The 25,208-nt window shown below is 39.5% G+C and overlaps 1 protein-coding gene across 7 annotated transcripts in view; it reads left to right on the top strand.

Annotated features, from left to right (window-relative positions):
• LOC119404388 (protein fantom) overlaps nt 1-25,208 on the top strand; it is a 60,841-nt gene that overhangs the window by 1,432 nt on the left and 34,201 nt on the right. For 5 of the 7 annotated variants that reach the window (XM_037670908.2, XM_037670924.2, XM_037670914.2 and 2 more), the window contains 17 exons: nt 4,406-4,503; nt 5,680-5,760; nt 7,706-7,779; nt 8,053-8,136; nt 8,427-8,532; nt 9,609-9,731; nt 15,469-15,615; nt 16,207-16,280; nt 16,967-17,109; nt 17,371-17,477; nt 17,929-18,045; nt 20,770-20,925; nt 21,508-21,570; nt 21,774-21,851; nt 22,809-22,924; nt 23,236-23,305; nt 24,870-24,999. In XM_037670908.2, the coding sequence (XP_037526836.1) occupies nt 4,406-4,503; nt 5,680-5,760; nt 7,706-7,779; nt 8,053-8,136; nt 8,427-8,532; nt 9,609-9,731; nt 15,469-15,615; nt 16,207-16,280; nt 16,967-17,109; nt 17,371-17,477; nt 17,929-18,045; nt 20,770-20,925; nt 21,508-21,570; nt 21,774-21,851; nt 22,809-22,924; nt 23,236-23,305; nt 24,870-24,999 (1,767 nt within the window). Of the gene's footprint in view, nt 1-4,405; nt 4,504-5,679; nt 5,761-7,705; nt 7,780-8,052; nt 8,137-8,426; nt 8,533-9,608; nt 9,732-15,038; nt 15,151-15,468; nt 15,616-16,206; nt 16,281-16,966; nt 17,110-17,370; nt 17,478-17,928; nt 18,046-20,769; nt 20,926-21,507; nt 21,571-21,773; nt 21,852-22,808; nt 22,925-23,235; nt 23,306-24,869; nt 25,000-25,208 lie in introns of those variants that run through there. The other 2 variants (XM_037670916.2, XM_037670940.2) reach the window with 2 other exon arrangements.

The following is a 25,208-nucleotide window of genomic DNA, read 5'->3' as shown; positions in this document are numbered from 1 at the left end:
TCTTTATTGACTTAATAGCTAGATCATAAGTGAATTGCAGATAATTTTATTTTGCTTATTGAGGAACAGCACTTATATTTTTATGCAAAATGACTGAATAAATGCAGCAAAATCAGTAACTAAGAGCTACAAAATTAATAAAATAAAGGGTAATAAAGTGCCTGTAAACACATTTCTACATGTAGATAGATGCCTTTAAGAAGATCCAGAATTCCAATCATTAATTGTACTTTTGCAAGTGGAGACCGAGCACTATAATCAGTGGAGTGCCATCTATCACCAATTTTGGATGTTAACTCTTGAAAGGAATAACTATTGCCATCATTGAAAGATTTGGTTTATTGGAAATTGTAGCTTAGGAGCTTGCACTCATTGCAAGGGCCGTCACTTCACTTACCTATATTTGAAGGCATATGTGTATTTGAAGACTATGCCACTCTAATATTTGGGTGCTCTCTAGTAAGTCATTATGCTCTCATATTTATTGCACTTGGAGCATCTATACTGGCATTTATAACATACCGGTTTCACAACTGTGATATCAGAGGCTGAGCAAAATTGTGGCAAACAATTTTTTTTTTGCATATGTGCACTAGGGTGTGTTCAGATAAGAATGTTGGTGCATGTCCGTGGACCCCCTTTAATATTGCTGAAAAAAATATATTTTCCTGTCCAAGTTCCCAGGGCAACGAAACTATTCTTAGTTCTGCGAAAAAAAATTTTGTCTTAGTCAAAAAAAAAAAAAAAAGGAAGTCTCCACTCGGCAGAACCGCTTCTTGCGAATAGCACGAAAATGAGATTTGGACGAGGTCCTACAAAAGAACTATTGTAGCTGTGAGTCTCAAAATCTTTCTTGCGATACTACAAATAACATATGTTTACAAAATATTGTTATCTTGCAATCTTGTTGCACACATTTTATGAAAAAAAAAATCGTAAATACAACACATTGCTTAATAATGCTCTAGTTTCAGATTTTTTTTATTCGCGTCTATAACACTCAGAGTTTCCAAAATTTCCCAGAGTGTTGCCTCGTGTTAGTTTAACAATTGTGTTAAATATGATTGCAGAGAATAATGTCAAACGCAAACCAAAAATGCATAACTGAAGGCATATCTCTAAAAATGCAATATTTTGAAATGCAATTTAAAAAAAAGCCATCTTCGATTTTCTTTAAACTCCCCAGAATTAAAGCCCACTGTGTGCTTTAACTCAATCTGCAAAAACATGTTGCATTATTTTTGTGAGGTCGGAGTTACCAAGCCACCAAAGTGTCCAAACTGACGTTCACGTGCAACCACTTAAATGAGCGAGCATGTAGCTGTAGCTCTCATTGTCATGGTTTTTAGGTCTTAAATATGTTCTCTCATGTTCACAAAACATCAAATTGACAGAAAGAGGACAAAGAGTTGCTATAAGGTGCAAATTTGTACATATGCATGTTTGTACACATCGTAGTATTGCTCCTGGCGAAAGCAATTATGGGAAAAATTTCGTCTAGATGCACACTCGAGTCGGGTTTTCTCATGCAACAGTTTCTTCAGCCCTAATGCACACAGGACGCCAAACAGGCATTGAAGGAAGACTAAGTCCAGGCAGAAAGTGTCCTGGAGACGGCGCCCACAATCTCCGCCTTCTTGCGCCTGGCGTAGGACGTCCGACAATGAAGTTTCCCTTCACTGCCATCTTCAGAGGAGAAATTTCTGTTAAGTAAATGACTAAGTTTAGCTTCTCAGCAGCATTTTGCTCAGGAACGAAATTTTGACAGACACAGATGCATCTGTACATTTTAAGACTATCTGTTTGAAGATTCTGAAGCAGTTTCCAAGATGGAGAGAGTTTCTTCTGGCATAAAGCTCATTAACAAGGCGTTATCCAAATCTTTTATACTACTCTGAAAGTTCCGCTTATAGCTAATCTTTTTCTTGTGCTTGTTCAGATACTGCTAAACGCTCGCTTTGAGCTGTGCAACTGAGCCATAAATCTCGGGGGAGTACTAGAAGCGCATGAATACTCACATAGGCTGCTTAATAGAGGACTGCCGGGCAGTCGATGACACGACTGATGGACGTGAAAGCTGATGTACTGTTGCAATTTCAACCTAAAGGTGCCTTTGTGTCTGTCAAAAGTTTTGTTCCTAATAAAATGCTGCTGAGGAGCTAAATTTAGTCATTTACTCAACATAAATTTCTCTTCTGAAGATGGCAGTGAAGGGGAAACGTCATTTTCGGATGTCCTAAATTAGGCTCTAGAAGGCGGAGATCGTGGGTGCCGTCTCCAGGACACTTTCTGCGCGGACCCAGTCTTTCTTCAATGCCTCTCTCACGTCATGTATGCATTAGGGCTGAATAAACTGTTGCATGTGAAAACCCGACTCAAGTGTGCATCTAGACGTACTTTTTCCCATAATTGCTTTCGCCAGGAACAATACCACGATGAGTACAAACATGCATATGTACAAAATTGCACTTTATAGCAACTCTTTTTTCTGTTAATTTGATGTTTCGTGAACACGAGAGAACATATTTAAGACCTAAATGACAATGACGACTATAGCTACATGCTTGCTCATTTAAGTGGTTGCACGTGAACATCAATTTGGACACTTTGGCGGCTTTGTAACTACCGATCTCACAAAAATAATGCAACATGTTTTACAGATTAGGTTAGAGCACGCACTGGGCTTTAATTCTGGGGAGTTTAAAGAAAATCCGAGCTGGTTTTTTATTTTTTTATTGCATTTCAAAGTATTGTATATTTAGAGACATGCCTTTACTTATGTATTTTTGGTTTGTGTTTGACATCTTCCTCAGCAATCATTTTTAACACAACTGCTAAACTAATGTGTGCCAACATTCTGCGAAATTCTAGAAATTCTCGGTATTTAGATGCGAAGCAATAAAAATCTGAAACTGGAGCATTATCGACAATATGCCGTATTTGCGATTTTTTTCCATAAAATATGTGCAACAAAATTGCAGGATAACATTTTGTAAACATACGTTACTTTTAGTGTGCCAAGAAAAATTTTGAGACTCACAGCTACAATAGTTAATTTGTAGGACCTCGTCAAAATCCCATTTTCGTGCAATTCGCAAAAGGTGGTTCTGCTGAGTGGAGGCTTCCGATTTTTTTTTTACTGAGACAAATTTTTTTTTGTAGAACTAAGAATGGTTTCACGGCCCTGGGGACTCGGATAGGAAAATATTTTTTTTCAGCGAAATTAAAGGGGTTCCGCGGACATGCACTGACGTTCTTATCTGAACACACCCACTCTCTAGGCATCCTGAAAAATTGTCTTCAATAGGTGGCTGTGCTCTTCATGAAACAGAGGACTGAGAGAGCCATATTGCTGACATGCCAAAGAGTCAACAGCCTTCGCTAAATGTTTTTAGGCCACGCTATGCACCACTGAAAATGTTCCCACACTGGAGTCCTTGTTTCACACCGTGTAAAGTCAGACTATGAAGAGAGGTAGTATTCCTAACTTTACTGGGCTTCAAAGAAGGTAGCGAAAACTTGGAGGACGCCTGAGCTTAGCTTTCAAGAGTAGAACGTGAAAGCGTAATTGGATCGTGTTCATATCGCCTTCCCAATCACTAACCTGGCTTCGATTCTCAGTGGAGACCTAAACCATGCTGCGAGTAAAGCGAAAGTGCAGATGCCCTCCGGCTCCCATATCCATGCACACGGCATGACGAAGCACAGCTACATGGCGGGGCGATGCTGTTTGAAAACGCGCCCATTGGCCCTTTGCACCATCTCGCGGGTGGTAGTCAAGCCGCTGAAGAACCTTCGAGATGTGTGTATCACCAACGCTAAATGATGTATAGCTTGCCGTTAGTATGCTAGAGGATATATGCGGGGTGGCCGAGCGGCTAAACGCATTGCGCCACGGAGCGAGGGGTCGCAGGGTCAAATCTCCGGTCCCACTTGAACCGAAGCTTTTTATTATTTCTTTATTTGCATCTGCCTCGAATTTTTGCTCACAACCAAACACGGCGCTACCACCGCTGACCCCAACACCGACACCGGAATTTCTGCAAAACAAGCTCTTTAAAGTTGTCGCGTTAAAAGGGCACAGAGAGCCCCCTTCAGAGGGGCATGTTACCATTTGTGTAGCTTGTACAGGGACACAAAAGCTATTGTACATGCTTCTGCTCCCTTTAGCTCATAGAAATGCTTCGAATATCAACAGCTTGTTGCGCTAAGATACTCTCCTGCTGCTGTGCGGCCATTTTGGTTTATTTTTTTCATGTAGTTAGCTGTATACAAGCTTTATGCAAAGGCAGTTAAAGAATATGAATCAAGCATACAGATTGCGCACGATTGTGCTTCTCAATGAACTAAGTGACATTGAGTAAGATAACTTGAAAATCCTCCTTCTCTGCTCCTTCTTTAACAGGGCCTCGACGTCACATGGTAGAAATGGAGCAAAAAGTTGAAGACTTGGACAACAAGGTTAGGGCTCTTGAGAAACAAAACATGCAGCTAAAGGGCAAGGTAAGAATGACTTCTAGTGGTGCATAACAATATCTGTGAAACACACACAGAAAAAACATAGTAAATGCCTAAAATATGCAAATATTCTAGTTTCGAATTCGAATCGAATAATACCTAATCGAATAATTCGATTCGACTTTCGAATAGCTAGTATTCAAAGTTTCGAATAATTTGACAGGATGAATATCTAAAATGCGACAAAGGGCAACGGTGCAACGTGGTGAGGGTGGGGTGGCTAAAACTAGCGCTAACGCCTGTACAGTACGCCTTTCGTTAAAGCTTCCACCGATATCCTGGTTCAAAGCGACCACATGGTTATCTTAAAGGAGATTATGCCATTTCTGTAAGCAAAAAGAACACAGGTGAGAACTATCAAGCCCTTCACAACATCACTTCCGAAACGAAGGCACATACTTCTTGCATAGTTTGGTCGTGTATGCAGTAAGCGCCATGAAATATCGTGAACTTGGCCCGCGATACCCTTGGTGATTGGCTTGACATGTGAAAGTTTGTTCACACTGTGCAGTCGCCATTGCCGCAATGCACCACTCGTTCCGAAACTCCCATCGTTCCAGCACGCAGCTAAAACGCTTCTGTGAACGGGCGGCCGAAGATTTTTGGGCCTGGAGCACTCATGACGATGAAACACAACATTACCGTACTTCGTTCTTTCAATTTTCAATAAAATCCTTTGTATTCGATATTCGACATTTTTGGCCATTATTCGGCACTATTCGCACACCCCTAATGAATAATGAATATGCTTTGGTGGGATCAGTTTGTCGATGGGAAGTGCAGAGAAGGAAATTTATAAAAATAACGATGCTTGCAATAAGCTTTTTTTGTAACTGTTACTGGACTTGGAGAAGAGAATGTAGAAAAATGTATGTGGGCTCAGTACGCCTTCATCTCTTAGGGGTACATTCAGTAATGCATGTTCACTAGCACTTCAAGGTTTACTGTTAATTCTTGTGTCTGGACAGTACTAGTAAATACCAACCTGCTAAATATAGTACTGAAACAAAAGAACTGAATAAACAATGGTATATGCTTTATAATGCTTAGCTAAATCTGTAAATTTAATTCAAGTTGTAAATAATCTTGATTCACTGTGGTAATGGTGAAAGAAGTGTGGCTGTGTCTTTATTATATAATGTCTCACTTTTTTATTTCTAGCTCCAAGTCAGCAGGCAGCTTATTACCACAGCCACCCAGTTTCAAAGTCCTTATTCTAAGGTGCAGCCTCGGGTCAACTCTGTGAGTCATTGGCATCTTTAATTATATCTTAATATATGGGTAGTCTACAATAGTAAAACATTTTTAATCTTTTTGCAGTTGTTCATATTAATTTATATGTGGGCCAACTGAAGCATTCTTCTGTCACGACAGATATTATAACTTGATCCTTAACTGTATTAGTTATGTGTTGGGCTGCATATCAAGAGAGTAAGACCAAGTATGGCTAAACATTAATCTTTACTAAACCTAGTGATAATGAATTTGCATACCAGCATACATATAATTGCAAATGGGTGTAGTCACTTAAAAGTTCTATGCACATCATGCATTACAATATAAGTTATGCAGTATTTTTTTTTTTTCAAATGTGCATGCATATACATGTTTCTTACTTTAATGTATATATATCAGCATTTGGCGGGTACAATAAACATGCGATTATACAGTCTGGCGCAAGTTACTACTCTGGCTCAGCTTCTTTTTAGGAAAGTGTATTTATTTAGACATCTGTATTTGTTAAGTTTCTAACAATTGTCTGAAAGTGATTGATTAAATCATGTGGAGACCAGGTTCTGACATACATTACTGCCATCAATGAAGTGTGAATCTGATTTAATTCATTGCTGGTTCTGTTTTCTTTTACTAAATGCCTAAAGATTGTCAGAGGAACAACGCAACACACTAACTTGCACATGCATTTATTGCCACACAACGCCCAACAGCCAGGTTATAACATATGTTTGTACTGCAGCTGCAGAGGAAATCAATTTTTAACTTGGCCACTCGCACATAGTGTGTACGGACCATGTTCACTATGAGAAAAAACCAACCAAAAACTACACATATCAGGTAGATGAAAAATGCTGCTGCTGAAGTGAGTGAGTGGAAAGTCAAAGGAATCACTGAAGTCTGCTGTCAATTTTTTTTCAGAGACTGTAGGCATTCTTTGTGGTGCACTGCTAATGCGTTAGATAATTGCACACAGTACATGCCACAGTGGAAGTAAATGTTTTTTCTTCCTTCATGTTGGACATAATAGTGGTGTGTCTGTTTGGGAGAGTAAATTTGATAGCCATTTGATGCTATGTATGAGGAGCTTCAGCTATTGGATGTGGAACGACTGTCATCTGATGTAGCCATGTATTTTTCTATATATTCTTGCTGCAGACTCAAAATGATCAGGAAATATTTTTTTAATGAATAATTAATCTAATGGTATTAAAGGGACACTAAATAGAAACAATGAATTGGTTTAGATCGAAAAAATAGTGCTCTGAGAACTCTAATGTCATTAATTTCGCCATCATAGGTTTATTAATAGAGGAGAAAATCAAGTTCAAAGTTTCATTTTTAAACTTCGTGCCGAAATCTCCCCGCGTGACATCACGGATTTCAAAGTGTATATATCATATTTTGGCTCCATTGGCTCAACAATATTACCCCAAACTTGGTATGTTGAGTCTATGGCCCCCCTCAAAGGACAATGTACTTCATTTTTACCGATTAGGAACTACGTAGTCCTTAGTAGGCACTGTCAAAATATGTGATGTCACGGCGAATGGTGCGGAAACTTCAAGGTGGCGTCGCCACCCACATTTTGTTTTTGTGTGTGTTCTCGCTTACTAAGCATCTTCTCGCAGCAAGCGTGGTGTTTTTGGTATCGTGAAAGAGTACTTTACTAATATGTGAAAATCGTTTTGCTCTTTAGTGTCCCTTTAGGTTACTGCATGCAGAATGCCACCTTCTGAAGCACGTATGCTGTGAATACAATTGAGTCTCTACATTTTTAGTGTGATCCCGAAGTTGGAGGTTTGAATAGTTCACAAGTGTAACTAGAATGCACCCTGTATTTGTACTCTGCTAGTATATTGACGCATGCCTTAGAGCAATGTGGTGGTGGATTTGCAGCTGCCTTTGCTGTCACTGTACAAATTTTCCTTTCTTTCTTCCTTCTTTTTTTCAGGGTTTACGCCGTCCTATTCAGAAGCCTCGGCCATTTGGAAATGAGTCTGCAGTGACAGCTGCTTCTTTGCAGAAGTAAATAAAGGCCCTTTTTTATGTTGCTTTGAGTGCATATGTGGAGTTACAGTTTTCAAGTTACTGTTGAAAAATACAAATGAATTGTGTGTCTCAGAACGTTCGTGCTTTTAGATTTAAACTCAAAATGTGGATCATCAGATAATTGATACCTGGCCTTCAGTATATGCCAAAATTGCATGTTTTTAAGATGTGTAGTATGCATAACTTTAGACCATGAGTAGACACTTCCCTTCCCTATAGCAGCCACATTTCGTTTTGAAAATTTTTCAGAAAGATGGGAGCTTCTGATTTAGTCCATGCACCCCCATATGTTGTCAGCCTTATCAGGGAAGCAAAAGAAGAAATTGAGAAACTGTAAGTGTTATGCCAATATATTCTTGATTCACTGTTCAAGTAGCCAAACTTAGCTTTATGTTTAATTACTCACTATGCTGCTTTGTCGATCACCATGATAACCTCAAGTTCACTTTGTCTGGTAGTTTCTGCATACAAAAATTCATAAAAGTATCTGCTAGTATGAAGAGCTCAAGCAACTCTGAAGGTTGCTTACTTGAAAGTGAGAGTATAGTAATTATAACCATCCTTGACTTCTGTTTTCTTGTACGTGCACCGTGGCCTGTGGTTTTCCTCACTCACCGATGCAGCGAAGCAGTCGTGGAATCTCAGCGCTTACAGCTGGCTGAAGTGGCTGAGCAGGCACGCTTTAGGGAAGCGGAACTTCAAACAGAATTGTCTGAGATGAAGGAGCAGGCAAGTAACTGGAATACAACTAAGTTTCTTGTCTTGTTATTCATGTGGTAATTTATTTACATTTAGAGAAAGAAAAGAGAGCAGATTTTATATTTCTGTTGTATAAAGTGCTTATAGTTCGTTAGTATCCAGGGATGGGGGCATAGTAAGTTCGAGGTTCGACGCCAACTCAAAGGTTTGGTCGAATGATTTCGAATTGGATAGTTCGAATAGTGTATGTCACATATAAAGAAAAATGAGCATTTTTCTCAGGACCCAACTAATGTGTACAATATTTTTGAGAATTAGATCTAGGCTTGTGTGAATGCCACTTTGTTGGTTTGAAGTGAAGTGGAAGCAACTTTGAGTAGTAGCAAGATTTGAATAGCAGTATGGTGCAAGTTATAAGTGGTAAAATACATTGTTTCAAAATGTGCTATACTTAGTGCATATAAGCCTGTATAACACACCTTTAAACTGGAAAAAAAAAGTCAATCGAGGTTCAGGTAATATGTACTCGTGCCTCCAAAAGTTTGTGGAATGCGAAATTTCCAAGAAACCTATATTCCCGCTTTGTCTGAGAATATAGCCTCCAAATAGATGTTCCAGCCTGTAGTGGTGCCTGCTAGGTTAGGCGTGCCATGCACTAACAGAGCAGAAATTTGCATTTTCACTGGAGCCTACGTTCTGTAAACTTTTGTGGGCGGGTGTACATTCACCTTCATGTATGACTTTGTGGCAGTGCGGATTTTCCCTGGGTGCACCCTTTCACAGCAGCCTCACGCTGCAGTGAAACCACCTTTTCAGGGGGGTTACATGCGATCAAATGTACATCTATTCGTTCGTTTTGAAAACTTTGATATTTCGAAAGATTTAAATTCGTGTCCTAGCGAATTCGAATACTGTAACATTCGTTCTAATGTTTCAAGTGCTCGAATATTCGCTCATTCCTAGCGTCTATGGTTCATTTTAGACATTGTAGTGCAAATAATAATCTTGTTAATCTTGATAAGACATGTCATTTTTGGCTTCGCACTTCTAGTTCAGAGTTTTCTGCTTCATTCATGCTTGGTGTTGCTTTCTAAATGTACGCTTAGGTGAATCAGGGCCAAGTTCGCTACATTCAAGGAAATGTGGATATCTTGAGTTTACGACGAGATGCAGAACACTGTGCTCTCAGAGAAGCAACCTTCAAATCTGAGCTGGAAGCTCTTGACAAGGTAAATGTCTTCTGGCTGAACTGTCTACAAAAACAACTTTAATTATAAGCTTTTAGTCGTACTAAAATTACAGTAATTTCAATTTATTGTTTTAAGCACTCTTAAGCAATTGATGAATTGGTGCTTTCTGGGGCTGTGTAGATTTTATTTGCAAGACCTGATGTGTTCCGCTTAGATTTCTAAAAAAAAAATTATTTGTGTCCTCAGTTTGTTGGCAAAAAAAATGCACGAAAGTATTATCAGCTACATCATGTGTGAAGCTTGGGACTCCATTGCAATGTTAATGCCCAATTATAAGCCTGCAGAGGCACCTCAAGGATTTTGTGCTGTTTTTTACGATCACGAGCAACCAACTAGCCCAATTTACTTCCCTTGTGACCTCCACAATTATTTTTTCTGTATGGTGCCAGCCTTGCAGCTTTCCTCTTCATCGTCAATGCTAGCATAAATGTTTATGCCCGCAGAATTACCATTTGCTTGTTGCGTAGCTAGCAGAGTTGCCTCCTCCAAGTCTGCTGATCCGAGCCTCTCGCCGAGCCTTATGGGAGCTTAAGTAGTTTGTTTTAATTGAAGTAGCATTTCATGCAAGGTGCATTTTTCTTTTGTATTGGATCTATGAGACATCAATGGACTGTTCATACATTTTTCCCTATACAGGGTGTCTACCGAGTTGACTTTTCGAAATTCCCTGAGTTTTCCAGGTTTTCCCTGAGTGTTTTTGCTAGAATTCCCTGAGTGAAGCAGAACTTTGTTTTATGTCAAGATGGGTAGAGACCATATCGCTCGGTGATGTCACTCTCTAATATGCAAGTTAGAAAATAAAAACGACTTAATCCCATTTGAATAGTACATAGAACAGTTAAACCTCAATATAGCGAAGTTCGTAAAAGCGGCAACTCACTTCGTTATATCGAAACTTCGTTAAACTGAAATTCAACCTTTCATGCAAGGCAAAGTTACTGAAGGATTAATCTTAAACTGAAAATGGCACAAGAGTGCTTGACTAATATGGCAACATGAAAAAACTTTTTTTATTTTTTGTGTGAAAAAAAATCAGTTTGTTGAGCCTGAGGTGCAGCTTGAGGTGTTGAGCCTTTGATGCCTTGCCAGAGTGTCACATGTAAATACGAAACAAATGCAGGTTTAATGCACTGTGGAATTGCACTTGTTCTGCTTTGCTACCATGTTTCCCAGCCGAACCATTTGCTCTCCACGAACGCAAAACATCGAAAACCATCCCACGATAGAAAAAAAGTCGCAGTTTCACCGCGAGAGCAAAATAGTAAATCCGATAGCAACAGAGGAATTTTATATGAACATAAGCTAGCAGCTCGCTCCTTCAGGAAACGAGGCCGCTGCACTAAGAGAAGTGCCCTATCTATGGCTCAGGGGCGGATTCAAGTACCTAATGGGGGGGGGGGGGGTACAAAGGCTGAAGCCCCCGCTCAGCAGTGCATTTTGGTGGGTCACGCATATTTACAACTGCCCAGAGGGGATTATCGCGGTGCCTAAGAAGCCTTCGTTCTAAATGTGCATAGGGAAGCAGGAAAAGGTAGAGCGATGAGAGAGGTAGAGAGCAGGCACAAGATTCTCTTTGCCCCTTTTGGGCAGTGGCAGGCGAAGCAACCTGAAAAAGGGGGCAAACTCAACAGGCAGCCTGACAAAGGAGGTGGACGACAGGCACTGAAGGGAGGGGGCGGGGGCTGGCTTAAGGTGGGCGGATCCCTTTGGATCCGCCACTGCTATGGCTTCAACGGAAGTTTTGCAATTAGAGCACAACACCTGTAAAGGTATGAGCCATCTGCTGATTCCCACTAAAGATACCGCGGCGCACGCGACCACGCTCGCTGGTACAAAGTACGCACTTCCTGTCGAACTCACACAGCCCCCCCCCCCCACCTCCCCAACCCGCCGGCTCCTATCTCCATGTGCCCATCGCGCGAACGAGACGGTCGGCTCGTTTAATCTCTGCTTAAGCCACGTTCGTCGGCAGCGCTCGCGCGCTTTCACTCGCGCATGGAGCATACGACGCGCGGCGAAGGCATGGCGAAGGCAAAAAATTCGCGTCGGAGTGTCTATATAATTGCTATCGCAAAAAAAAGCAATATAGCTGAGGGCTAAGATCGCATGAAAGCACGGCAACAGCCTGAATTACGGCACCTCCGATTATGGTGGAAACGTTACTGTTTTCCGACATCGCGCGCCGAATCGAGCAAATGGGACCCGTGCTGGTGTCGCAAATTTTGGTCGCCACTATGCCTTGGCTCTGAAAAGTTTTGTAATTTGGCTTTGTAGCAAACATCCACGTGGTGTGGCTTGTAATTGCGAGCTGCAGCCCCCAAAAATATCGGCCGACTGCCTAAAACTTGTTTCAGCAGTGCCCTGATCGGGAAAAAAGAAAGAAAAAAGCTTTCACTTGCTGTGAATGGGCCCGTTAGTTACGCTAGCTCTCGCCTGGAAATTTATTCTATTCTTCACGGAGTCCTAAATATAGCATCTTTGAAGCTCGGGATCAGAGCGAGTGAGCTCTCCGATAACAGCCAACAAGCGTCGTCTTTTTTCTTGCCGATCGGGATGGCTTGCCAGATACCAGCCTTATCGAAGAGATCCACTTCCTGAACGATCGCGATCGCTTGCAAGATAACTCAAGCTTGCTACTGCTACCGCTTCTACAGCTAATCATGCTTGTTACTTGACACGCGGCGATAACAAAAACACCATATTGGGCGCTGACGCACAGCACACGCGAGAAAATACAGAACTACACCGCGCAGTCACAGAACACCCTGACAACATTGCGCGATACGATGTGTCGTGGTTCATGGTTCCCGCATGCCACGCATTAGCCGGATTCTCTCCCACTTCACCGCTCCGAAGGCGATGACAGCATCGTGGTGCGCCACTTCCCCGCAGCCGCACCAGCTGTTCGATTTGAAAAATGCGTTCACAAAATATCGAGCCAGCGCTACCGCGACTTTCGTTGCCTTTCAATAAAGTTACTGTGGATTTTCCCTGATGTGAGCACAGTTTTCCTGAGTTTTCCCTGAGAATTTCCAGACTACCCAAAATCCCTGAGAATTCCCGGTTTTCCCGGTTTTCCCGGTCGGTAGACACCCTGTTTATACCTGGAAATTTGGCTTAACTGTCTTCATCTTAACACCAGTGTGCTTCCTATGAGTTGCTTTTTATAGGTGTGCTACAAATGCTAATACGGACTTGAACAAAAAGCATAGCTGCCTAATTCTGATGTGATTTCGAGCTGCTATTTCTCCCAAAATAAGATTGGTCTTAACTTTCACTTTACCCTTCTAACCTATGCATTATCTGTCCCTTCTCCGTTATTTGACTACGCCAACAAGATGTTTTTTTGGCACTTCACATTTTTATTTTTGCATGGGCATATACAGCCGAACCCGCATATATTGAAACCACATATTATAACGAATTATTGTGTATATTGAGGAGTTGTAAGAACCACTTGAATATGTTTTCTATGCATAATATATTTTAGATATTGAATTACCTATATATAGAACTCTTTTGTGATCCCCATCAGATTCGATATATCTGGGTTCAACTGTATGTAATGTGCATGACTTAAGTGTTATGTTACATATTTATTTGTGGGCGAAGTCATACAATGTTTGTAGAAAGGGATAATTGACAACCACCCGTTCGTAGCACGAAGCCACAAGGAAATCCATGTGGATCTGTCAGAAATCCTTGCGGCTTTGTGCTACAAACGGGTGGTTGTCAATTATCTCTTTTATAACCCTTCCGCCACCTTGCGAAATTCATTTGCAACAATATTTGTAGATTCAACATGAACATAGGCAGACCCAAACATATTAACTCCTTAAGTGTCGATTAAATTACGAAAAATTGTTCCAAAATTGCCACATTTTTTTATGATGTTAAATGCTTTAGTAACATGTTCAGTAACATGCCGGGCACCGTGCTCTTTAGTGTGCTAAATTTATACAGAACCAATACTAGCGTGCAGAGGAATAACACCGGGAGAGGAGCGATCACGTTTCATGGTGCGTGCTTAAGGTCATTATGCACATGTGACGTTCTTTCCCCCTTGTCATGCCTCCCTGCGTAGCTTCCAGATTACTCATCGAGACGAAATTGCCTTGATTCCCAAGACAGCTAGCTCAGAAGCCTTGGAAATACTCTGTTCTTTGATTATGTGGTACTTTTTGGACTTACTATATCACAGCATGTTCTCTTACCAGTGTGGAAGTCTGGAGGTAATCAAGCCAGTTGTGTGCTATTTATTGATTTATGCACAGGAGGCAGTTTTTAGTTCACCCATCATATAAAGGTGGCTACCTCGCCATTAATGTGCATATATCTAACTCTGATGCAGTGTTCACACCAAAGTGCTATTGCCATGTTTCACATGGTAAAGCTGTCTATTGGCTCTACTAATTGCAACAAGTTATATCTAAATCAACATCAGTTGGAAGTGCAAAACTATGTTTGTCTCAAATATGGCAACACCCAATCTTAAAAATGCTAGGAAGATTTTAGCAAGGTTTTGTTTGATATAGTGCTAAACTTTGTGTGTAAAGGATAGTGAGATTATCCTGCTCTTAGGCTAAAACAGCCATAAAATTGTGTTATCAAGGTATTTATTTTTAACTGGAAGGTGGGAGGCTATCTCTGCAGATATGAAGGCGATAACTAATAGCAAGATTCAAGTTTGGGCTTGCCTGAGCATGTGCCAACAATTGTTTTTATATATGCAGAAATATTTATACAGAATTTTATTGACAATGGAAATTAATTTGGCACCCGCCATGGTGGTCTAGTGGTTATGGAGCTCGACTGCTGACCCGAAGGTCACGGTGTTGACTCCCGGCTGCGGTGGATGCATTTTCGATGGAGGTGAAAATGCTAGAGGTCCGTGTACTTAGATTTAGGTGCACATTAAAGAAACCCAGGTGGTCGAAATTTCTAGAGCCCTCCACTATGTCGTCCCTCATAGTCATATTGTTGTTTTGGGACGTAAAACCCTCGCATTTATTATATTATTATATATTATGGAAATTATTTTGGCAACAGCTCAATGCATAGCACTGCTACCACCATCTTGAGCTGATGAAGATTATAGATGGATGAAAGAGCTCTGCATAAACTCTTGGAAATTGGCATAATCTTAGCATTAATAATTGCTACCTTTACTGCCTAAGCCTTCAGTTTTTATTTGTATCTCTGTGCACTTTTACATTGACAATATTTCTTGGCCTTTTGTATTAATTTTAGCTTCTTCTGTATTTTAATGCACATATTTTGTTTCAGTTGCAATGAATTATTCAGTACACAACAGCTATGCATTCATAGCCCTTGTCTCACCTGCTGCACAACTGCACTGTTTAGTGCGATTCTGACTTTCAGCACATACAACATGAGTGTGAGTTTTTTTTTCCTAATTTTTTTTCTGTTGGTGCACTTTTTATTTTAGGCCTAAGAAGCTCCTGTGTATTTATTCAAGGGCTTACTTGAGTTTTAGCATCTTGGCGGGGACTTAAAACTGACTTAAAATTTGATGTAGCATCCTTTGATTTTTGTGTATGTGTGAGGCTCTGGCATAGTCTCATAGATCCTGTAATTTTGAGTTGCTGCATTTGCGTAAAGTTCAATATACTGTAAAGTTCTTGTGTTTGAGTGGACTGTAGACACCCGAGTTCTTCTTCTGGTAAGTTGTATGTAATATCGTTTTTGTTCCTAGAAAATGGAGAAAGTGAGTGCTCACAACAGCAGTTTGTTGGGCGAGGTAGATCAACTGGCATCCCAACTGAGAACAGAGCAAGCAAAAAATCTTCAGCTGGAAGAGAATTTGAGTGCTTGCGAGGCTATGCAGAAGGCACTTGCAGAGGTAGGCATTTTGATCATGCCTTCTAGTAAATATTGCAGTTTAGCTCTTCTTACCCTTGGGGACTTTTTTTTTTTCTTGCTTTCTCTCCCTAGTAGGTTATTGGAACTGGGCAAGATGCTTTCTTTCTCATTGTTCAAATGTCTTCCATATACAGAGAGCGATAATATAATGCTTAAAAGATAGCTCTATGAGAAATGAAGAATGAGATAGCATCTGTATAATGCCCCCAGTATGTCAGACTACTGATTGTATGTTGATTTTATGAGCTCTTGCGCAATGCATGTATCAGTCATAACGAAAAAATGGCCCACCATTGTCCATGCATGCATGCACTATTGAGAATTTTCCAGTTTTTACTTTAAGGTTTCAAGACAGTAAACGATTGCTAGTGTTAAAAATATTGTCTCACACTGGTTGGTGAATAGTGACTATATGATTTGTACAATCCTGTACATGTCATTTTCATTGTCATGATTGATCTCAGAACTATTGTCCTGAAAAAGCTTATCAATACCATTAAACATACTCAGTTCAATTAAAGTTGATTAGACATGGCTCCGTGCATTTAAAACTGCTCTTTTTTCCTATCAGCTCGAACAACGACTTGCTGATCTTCAACAAGAGAATGAAATCTTGAAAACTGCTAATGAACAGCTTCTGAACAGGTAGGAAAATAAAAATTTTAAGCATTTTTTTATTGATATGCACCAGCTTCCTAGTCGGATAGGGCTCACTCTAATGCATAATAATTAAGCAAATATGCTTACTATTGGACTTGAGAATTTAGGAAGCTCTAAAAAGAATCACTTAATTGCAAAAATCACCATTTCTGCAGCTTCTTTGCAGGTGATAATATAAGTTGTTCTTCTAAGTAATTTTACATACTGATCGCAGAGCTGAACCTGCATGCATAGTTGTTGGTGTCTCATTCATTGAACTGCTCATTGTAAGCATTTTAGCTTTAGTCGCAGCTTCAATGACATAGTAGCCGATTTGCATAGATTGGACAGCAGTGGGAGAGAAAATGCGTGGAGATAGTATGTCATTTCACTTTGATCAGTAAGTATGTGTTATCTTAAAAGGATTTATAAATTGCAAGGTTTATGTGTAGCATTTGTTGTTGGCCCTTAATTTTAACAAAGGCTTCTCCTACCAAATTAATACATTGGCACACAGCTGTTAAAATCATTTCAAGGACCTACTAACACAGCTCTGGTAACTTCTGCTCAGTGTCCGCTTTTGCAGGTACTGTTATTATATCCACTGCAATGGTGATGATCTGTTTTCTGTTGGTCGCACAATGTGATTATTAAAAAGAGTGTTGGCTGCTGTAATGTTTTCCTTTTTTCAGCATTGAAGGAAGTGACGTGGATGAAAATAAGTGGCATGAAGAGGCTGGGGCTCTCAAGTTGCAGGTTACTCAGCTGGAAGCAATTATCAAGTCTGACAACGATGAAAAAGCAGCTCTCGAAAAAGAGCTAGCAGAAAGAATAGGTAAGTGACTCCAGGAAAAAGTGAAATGGCTCATTGTGGCGAGTTTAATCTGCTGTACTTAATACTCATGCGAACAGATGTGAAGCTAACATCTTTTGCAGTGCAATGCATATAAAAAATGCAATTTGGTGCAAAAATATGGATAACTTATTATTTATTTCGCCTAAAATTTTGTTTTTTTTGTCATAAGATAGAGTTTTTATTCTTGCTTCTATATTAAGTGCTCTGAAAGATTCACTGTATTTGGATAATTGACTACAGAGTTGTACCAAAGTCTCCAGGAAGAACATGGAAATCTTGAGAAGGCTCATGCTGAGATAACAGCCAGGCTAGAAACTGTTCAGAAGGATTTGCAGGACCTTCAGAAGGTGAGTTTAAACATATACACTGCTCAGCTGTCTAGTTCTTGAGAGCAGCTCGACAAAACTATGTGAATATGGACAAGAACTTAAGTCACTGTGGGCTTACCTGCAGTTTGTTTGAATGTTAAGGATTGATAAGCAAGTTCCTTTTGACAAATGTGCATGTGCGTGCATTGATAAAAAGTACATTTATTTAGAAAGCCTGCATATGTGTGCAATTGGTTATCGTGCTTCTGTTGATGTCATGCTTCATGCTTCACTAATTGTGCAGTTTTCTTTTTTTTTTCTGATAGTTTTCTTTTTCCTTGGTAGCAGCTGCACTGCTGCACGGGGCAGTTATGTGCATACAGACAAAGTATGAAACTAATACTGTCTAAACATTTGATGGAGGGCTCTTTTAAATCAAGAGCGTCATATATTTCAGATGGCATTTTTTTTTGCGGTTTGCTCTTTCCAGGATGCGCATAGCAAGAGCGTGTCGATGGACAGAATCATCCTGCCTGAAAGTTCAACAAATGCTTTTGGGACAATGCTAATAAATGGCCTTAGTCCCTCCGGTCCTGCGAGTAGTAAAGTGAGCATCGTGGCTGTGCTTTTTAACATGATGGTTACATTTATGCAACCAACTACGTTACATTACATTTATGTAACCAATCGTGGCTTAGCAGCTATGGTATTGCACTGCAAAGCATGAGGGTGTGAATTGGATTCTCGGATATAATGGGCGCATTTCAATGGGGGCCATAATGCAAAAATGCCCATGTAAATAAATGTAGGCACATATTAAAGCGCAGGTGATCAAAATTAATCCGAAATCTCCCACTTCAGCGTGCCTGATAATCATCAAATCACTGTTTTGGCACATGAAACCTGACCGCCAGAGCAGTTTTATTGGTCCTAAAGAAAAAGCTTCAATAGTTCCTTGTTACGGATAGCCTTGCACTTAATATAACTCATTTTTATACTTACTGATTAATTCCTGTTATTGGGACTTCAAATGAATTTGCCATTTGAGTTGAAATTTGCAGCTTTAAAAAGGCATAAATACAGGAAGTGGGCAATGTATGCATCCTACATATATATATGTGTGACACTGTGTACTTTATAACAGTTGTGCAAACATGGCAGTAATAGATATATTATAAAATTTTAGGTGTATAATTTAGGTGATGTCTCACCGGCTCATCATTGGAAAAAAATTAACTTTAATATGTTGCTTTTAATTATTAAAAATAAGGGTACCTATTGTCCACAACATATCATATCTGTTTTTTCTTTAAATACCAATGAGCTATCGAAGGTTCCCAAAAAAAGTGAGAAGGAGTAGTCAGTGCTGCTGTAAAGGCACCAACCTCTCCTATGCACCATTTCAATGAAAAAAAAAAGGGGGGGGGGAGTGTTCCCATATAAAGTTACATATATAAATAGCTTCATGTGGCTCTTTCAGCTTAAAGTTAGGGGTGTGCGAATATTCGAAATTTCGAATATTTTTCGAATAGTGTTTGCTATTCGATTCGATTCGCACTGGAATTTTACTATTCGAACTATTCGAACTTCCCAAAAACAAATACAGTCAATGTCCAATTGAAAGTGACCCCTTCAGATTTTTAATATGCTTCACCTCATCACACTTGTATTGCGGCAAAGCTGCCTTTCAAGCTCCTTTACGGTCGAACTTAGCCAAGAGACAGTCAACGTCCGATTGGAAATGGTCCCTAGATTTTCAATATGCTTCACCTAATTACACTTATGTATTGCGGCAAAGCTGCCTTTCAAGCTCCGTTGCGGTCGAACTTAGCCAAGACAGTCAACGTCCGATTATAAGTGACCCCTTCAGATTTTTAATATGCTTCACCTCATTACACTCTCGTATTGCGGCAAAGCTGCCTTTCAAGCTTCGTTACGGTTGAACTTGGCTAAGACACAGTCAACGTCCAATTGTAAATGGTCCCTAGATTTTTAATATGCTTCACCTCATCACACCCCGGTATTGCGGCAAAGCTGCCTTTCAAGCTCCGCTACGGTCGCTAATGTATTAACTCAAGAAAACGCTGGTTCCAACTTAGAGATGAAAGATGTGGCAGAGGTGGGGGCTCAATTAATGATGTTTCGGACCTGAAATTTGGGCAGGAAGTCCGAAAAATCGGAAACCGAAGCTTTTTAGCATCCAAAATTTCAAACATTTTTATATGTCGACGTCTACGAGGTCGATTTGGAACTCCGGACTTGCAGGGAGCATGCCCTTGTCCGCCACATCAGTTGGGCTTCCACAGAAGTTGAAAGAGGAGGAGAGGCTGAGGAAATGGCATCTTTGCCTATCACGTGTGAAGTGTTGTCGGCAACACTTCGGTTGCACCAAATCATGTACATAAATACAATTCGGCCTTTACATTGCCTCATTCTTGATAAGACAACTATGAAACACCACCCCGCCAGCACTTCATGAACCTAGCGAAAAGAAACACTTTCATGTTGCTATCTCATAAGAATATGCTTAGGAATCCTCTCTAACTTTTTTTGCTGCGATTACACTTCGAAGTATTCGAAAAATATTCGAAAAATATTCGATTCGATTCGCACTCACACTCCAATATTCGAATTTGCTTCGCACCCAAAATTTTGCTATTCGCACAGCTCTACTTACAATCTTTGTTCATATACGCAATTAATTTATCATCAGTCAGAAAAAGGATTTATGCTAACAATCTATGGCTGAGGAGAGCTTTATGACGTGTGTTCACTAAACAGAACCCAGTACAAGAAGGCCTGCACTTGGGCTGGCTGGTTTTACTTAATAAACTAAGGCAGATGAGCACAACAGGTAAACTAATCCAAGAAAAGACTTATAAAAGTGCTTCTGTCAACTGCTTAGACTGCTTATTATAGATAAAGGATACAACACTACTTATGTTCAATGCAAGATAGTAGCTGATAATCTCTGTACATGGAGCTGATTTCAGTCTTTTATTTGATGTTACGCTGCCATATTTGGAATTCATTTTAGCAAAGGTCTAAAAGGCAGTGTTTGAATTACTGTTGTCATAGCAGTCACAGAATAGCCTTGATTTGATCACCCTTGTCCAAATGCTGCTGCGAGTTTGTCTCTACTTTTCTGGCAGATTGGCAGTAAAAGCGTGTTACGGCACCTCATATTATAACATACTGAATTATTCAGCACACCTCTAAGAGTGTATTAGGTAATGTGATCGAAAATAAACAAGTGAAAAAAAGTGGTCTTTACCTGAAAATCTAAGGCCCTAACTTTAGAGAAAAACATTGTCTCTTGGTGTTTCTGCAGCAGTGTCTTGACAAAGAAGTGCAAGCTACTGTTCTGGAAAATGGCTATGAGGAGATGACAAAGTTGAAGGAAGAGCAGCAGAGGGTGATAGAAAAAGAACGGCTTCGTATTAAAGAGCTTCAAAGTTTGCTGACAGAGAAAGCTAAGAAGATTGAGGTGACTGTTTTTGAATCTCATGCTTCCATGGAAAGTGTGTCGCCAAGAGTCATTTTGGTTCTGAACTGTATGCTAGTTTCCACATTAATTTAGGCCAGTTAGGCCTGTTTCGTTGTGGTTATATGTGGCAATACTTCAGGCCTGCACACAAGTATCAAAGCATCACAACTTTATAGTTTAATGTGATATTATTTTATTTTATTTTATTTATGCATGATATTCTGTTGAATTTCACTGGCACCATTCTAAGAGACACTACAAATGTTTATGCACAAATTGGGGCTTTTTTGGTGAAGGTTGATCAATGAGAGAATTTTTTTTTTTGTTTTAAGAAATGTTTGTTTCATATTGTTCTAAAATTGTCTCAGCACTATACTTCAGAGATAGTACATTTCTTTAAGAATAAAACAGGGAGAAAGGTGAGTTTATCAAACTCCCAGCTTGTAATGACAGAAATGCTGTCTTATATTCTTGTCCCTAATTTTGTGTTCCATCATGCTTACTAGGTAGACTTATGTAAAAGCTTAACTTGTGCATTAATTTGTTTTTTGGACTTTGTGTTCATCTGCACTCTGAATCTAGGTTTTAGAAAAGCATTTGGCCCACATTCCATCCAAGCAAGTTCAAGTGACCGAAGTTTGTGCGGTAGGTGATTATTGGAACCTGTTCAACTTCCTTGAGTTGTTATTTTCACAAATTTACGACCTTCATTTTTTTTTTTATTGCATGAAGTGTACAGCACAAAAAAGTCAGCTGCAGAACCTGACATGACAGCACTGTTTGGCTTCGGTGCATCTTTGCTACAGATATGTAAAGTGTAATACATGCTTGGTTGCCATCCTTTCCAGCCAAATGAAGCAGATGATGAGCACTGCCTTAGTTTGGTCAGAAAAGGGCAAAGTTTTCTGGAGATACATCTCAATAAGGTTAGTGTTTCCTTTTCTTTTTTTTTTTTTTTCAAAGCTGACTATGTGTAGTTCTTTATGTGTAGGCTCTTTTTTATTAGGCTTGAGTGGTCATAAAAAGTGCCTGTCAGCGATATTTAGTTTAGATTCACCATTTAAACGTATGTCTAAAATTGTGTATAACCTACAGATATAACTAATTAGCGCAAAAACCAAGGAACAAGGTAAAGGCAACAGACAGGACTCGGCGAGTCCTGTCTGTTGCCCGAGTTCTGTCTTAGTGCCAAGTCCTGTCTGTTGCCTTCACCTTGTCTGTTGTTTCTTGCGCTAATTAGTTACTTCTGTAGTCGTTACGCACCAACCAGCCTAACTCGCTTCTCTAATACTGTGTAAAACCATATCGAATTCTGTGGCTGCTGTAGTGCTTTTAATATTTTCGTACATATAAACTGGAATAATTAAGAAAGAGATGCATTACGTGACATCACAATAATACTGATGTCTGAGAAACCACCAAGTTCTTAGTTTTTCAAACATGAGATGGGTTATTATTGGAAGGATTATGCCTGTCAATGAGTGTTGGATGGGGTTGTCTGTAAATTTTTTAATCCGTCTTCTTCCCCCTCTTTCGTTTTGGCTTGTATTTAAACAGCTATGAGGTTCAAAGTGCCATAGTTTGGTTTTGTGAGCTGAAGTTTGCATGTTCCCCCCTTATATCATGGTAAGAATAGACATGGCCAGGTCAGGTTGAATTATGAGGTAGTGAATGTCTGACAAATTTTCTTCTACAGTACGGGTGTGCAACTGAAAATCTACAACATAAATTAGCCTGAGCCTATTGCCAACCTGAAGATATTAAATGCTATTTACTACACGTACATGGTTTTGTAAACTGTATTTCCTGCAAAGGTACATCTTATGTACTTTCCACATTCACAATGCAAATAGCTTTTGTTCATACCTTTACATTTATTCTAGATAACATTTGTGGCCTGGCAAGATGCACTTGAAGGCAGTGCTCCTCCCCCTGTGTTTGCAACATGGACATTTGCTGACTTTCAACCACAGTCAACGCCTGTTGCTACTGGAAAGTTGTAAGGAGTATGAAATTTTGTCAGGTCATTATGAAATCAATGTGATAAATGTTGAAATTGTGATCAGAACTGTGATTGACATTCAGTAAATTTTAGGCACTCTTAGACAGACAGTGTACAGGTAATTGTTTATTTGATTCTTGAGTGAGCACAAAGGGCACATTAAAATTAGGGTATCCGAACAATGTCCTTATTCTGACTTGAAACTTTTGTAGTGCTTCTAGTGTAACTTTCTTTCTAAACTTTCTCCACTCTGTGAATGCTGTCACTGTTGTCTACAATGGTTGTGTTTATTCGTTATCCATCCTCAGCCCAGAATTCAACTGCACCGCTCGCTACGCTGTTGCTGTAGATTCCACCTTTATAGATTACCTTCATAAGGTATGTATGCATCAGGCAACACGTAACCTGTGTTAAAATTTTTTGTTTGTGCAATGGTGGAATACTGATATATATGGACTGCAAAGGTGTTGTAGCACAAACCCTGAAAGTTTATTCAGATTTGCTTTTATGCATTGACTTTTTTCAAATAAAATGTGAATGTGCTTTAAGATTCATTCATGCATTTATTTCTGCACTGAACCTATGAAGAATGAGAGGCCTTTGTGATGGTACGCTTGATATAAATTGTAAAAGATAAGAAGGACCAGGAAAACAGCTAAAACAGCTATATTTAAAGAAGTACTTAATTCTTAATCAAACAAAATAAAGAAATCATTCAGTGGCAAACACTGGGAGTTAGTAATGTTAGCTTTTTTTTGCTTAAATATGTATATGGTGTCTTGATAGGGCTAGGATTAGTTGCAATATGATCGCTAAAAGTTTCGATAAACTGGTGTAGGCCGAAAATAGAGCAGAAAAAAAACTTATTAGGACAAAGAAGATGGCAGCAGGAGCACTTATACTTTTATTTTCCTTGTTTTCATGATTTTTTCTCCCCATTTTTCCTATGCATAAAGGTAAAAAAAAAATTGCTGGGATTGCAACACACATTTATAGTCATAGTAACTGCATTTTCTCCAGTGCTGTTCCTGCAATGTAAGAACAAAACTGCTTTTGTCCATACATTATGCACTTTGTTACATAAACAAAGTGTTTTTTTTTTTCTTGATCAAACTGACACTTTTCTTAACACCATGGCATGGAAATAAAACCATGACTTCACACAAAGCAGCAGACACCTTAGTTATTATGAGACAGCATTAGTAGGGCTACATAAAACAGATACATGCAGCTATGTACTGATAAGACTACTGTTTATATAAAACATAGAAATTACATACTGCTACAATAATGCTTTGTATTCTTGCAAGCTTGTCTTTAATCATTTTAAATGTAAGGCCACTTGTGATTTCTGGAGAGTCAGTAGTACTGTGAACGAGTTTGAAGAGGAGCATCAGGTCAACTTTTGTGCATCGATTATTGTAAAGCACTGAGAAAGATATGTGTTCAAAAGCCCCATTGTGATTGGTGTTCCCTGCCAGTTTGTTGTTAATTGCGCTTGCTGCCCAGCTAAGCATGTTAATGCCTCTGAGTGACATTAACTACTATAAAAAAAGAGAGAGAGATCATGAGCATAGCTGCTTTAGAAGGAAGAACAATAATGAAAAGCTCAATGGGCAATAATAAGTTCATTGCGAATGTGGTACATATTGTGCATACCACAAAAGCAGCAATTGAAAGATAAAAGAATGTACTGCAGAGAAGTAAAATATCAAAAATGATTAGCATTTCAGCTTTTGGATAAAAGCTACAGCGTGTTGTTTTGAAATGCTCTTGTGGACACATTCAGTCATTCTATTGCTGGCAGTAGGACAAAATAGTTGAATGGCTTTGGGTCACTGGCTTTGTTGATGGAGTGCATGAACGAAGTTACTATGAAGTAGTAACAAAATGTGACTTGTACTTCTTTTACTGTAATATCTAGCATGGCTTTTTTTTGTAGGACTCTGTACAGATCCAAGTACAAGCTGTGCACGGTGCAGACATACACAGCTTGGGCACTTGCCAGATCGCTTTGAGGCCTGCACTGCAACATCCTTTCAAGTGCAACTATGCTCAGGCAGCACTTGTTGGTAAGTTCGAATATGAGATTGCTTATTTGCAGACAGTGCCCGGGGAAGTCAAGCTTTCAGAAAGTAAAACTTATATTTGCACTTAAAATTTGGCTGATTAACTGTTGTGTGCTTATTGCTTCTAAAAGGCCTGCAGTTGATATGTGCTGAAGCACAATAACATAAAATGCTGAGAAGAGTGGTTTTGTGATTGTGTATTATCTCATGAG

The sequence above is a fragment of the Rhipicephalus sanguineus genome, chromosome 1 (genome assembly GCF_013339695.2).
Source record: "Rhipicephalus sanguineus isolate Rsan-2018 chromosome 1, BIME_Rsan_1.4, whole genome shotgun sequence".
Classification (NCBI taxonomy): Eukaryota; Metazoa; Arthropoda; class Arachnida; order Ixodida; family Ixodidae; genus Rhipicephalus; species Rhipicephalus sanguineus.
Note: the sequence above shows the minus strand (reverse complement) of the source record. Positions and strands in the feature narration are given on the sequence as shown.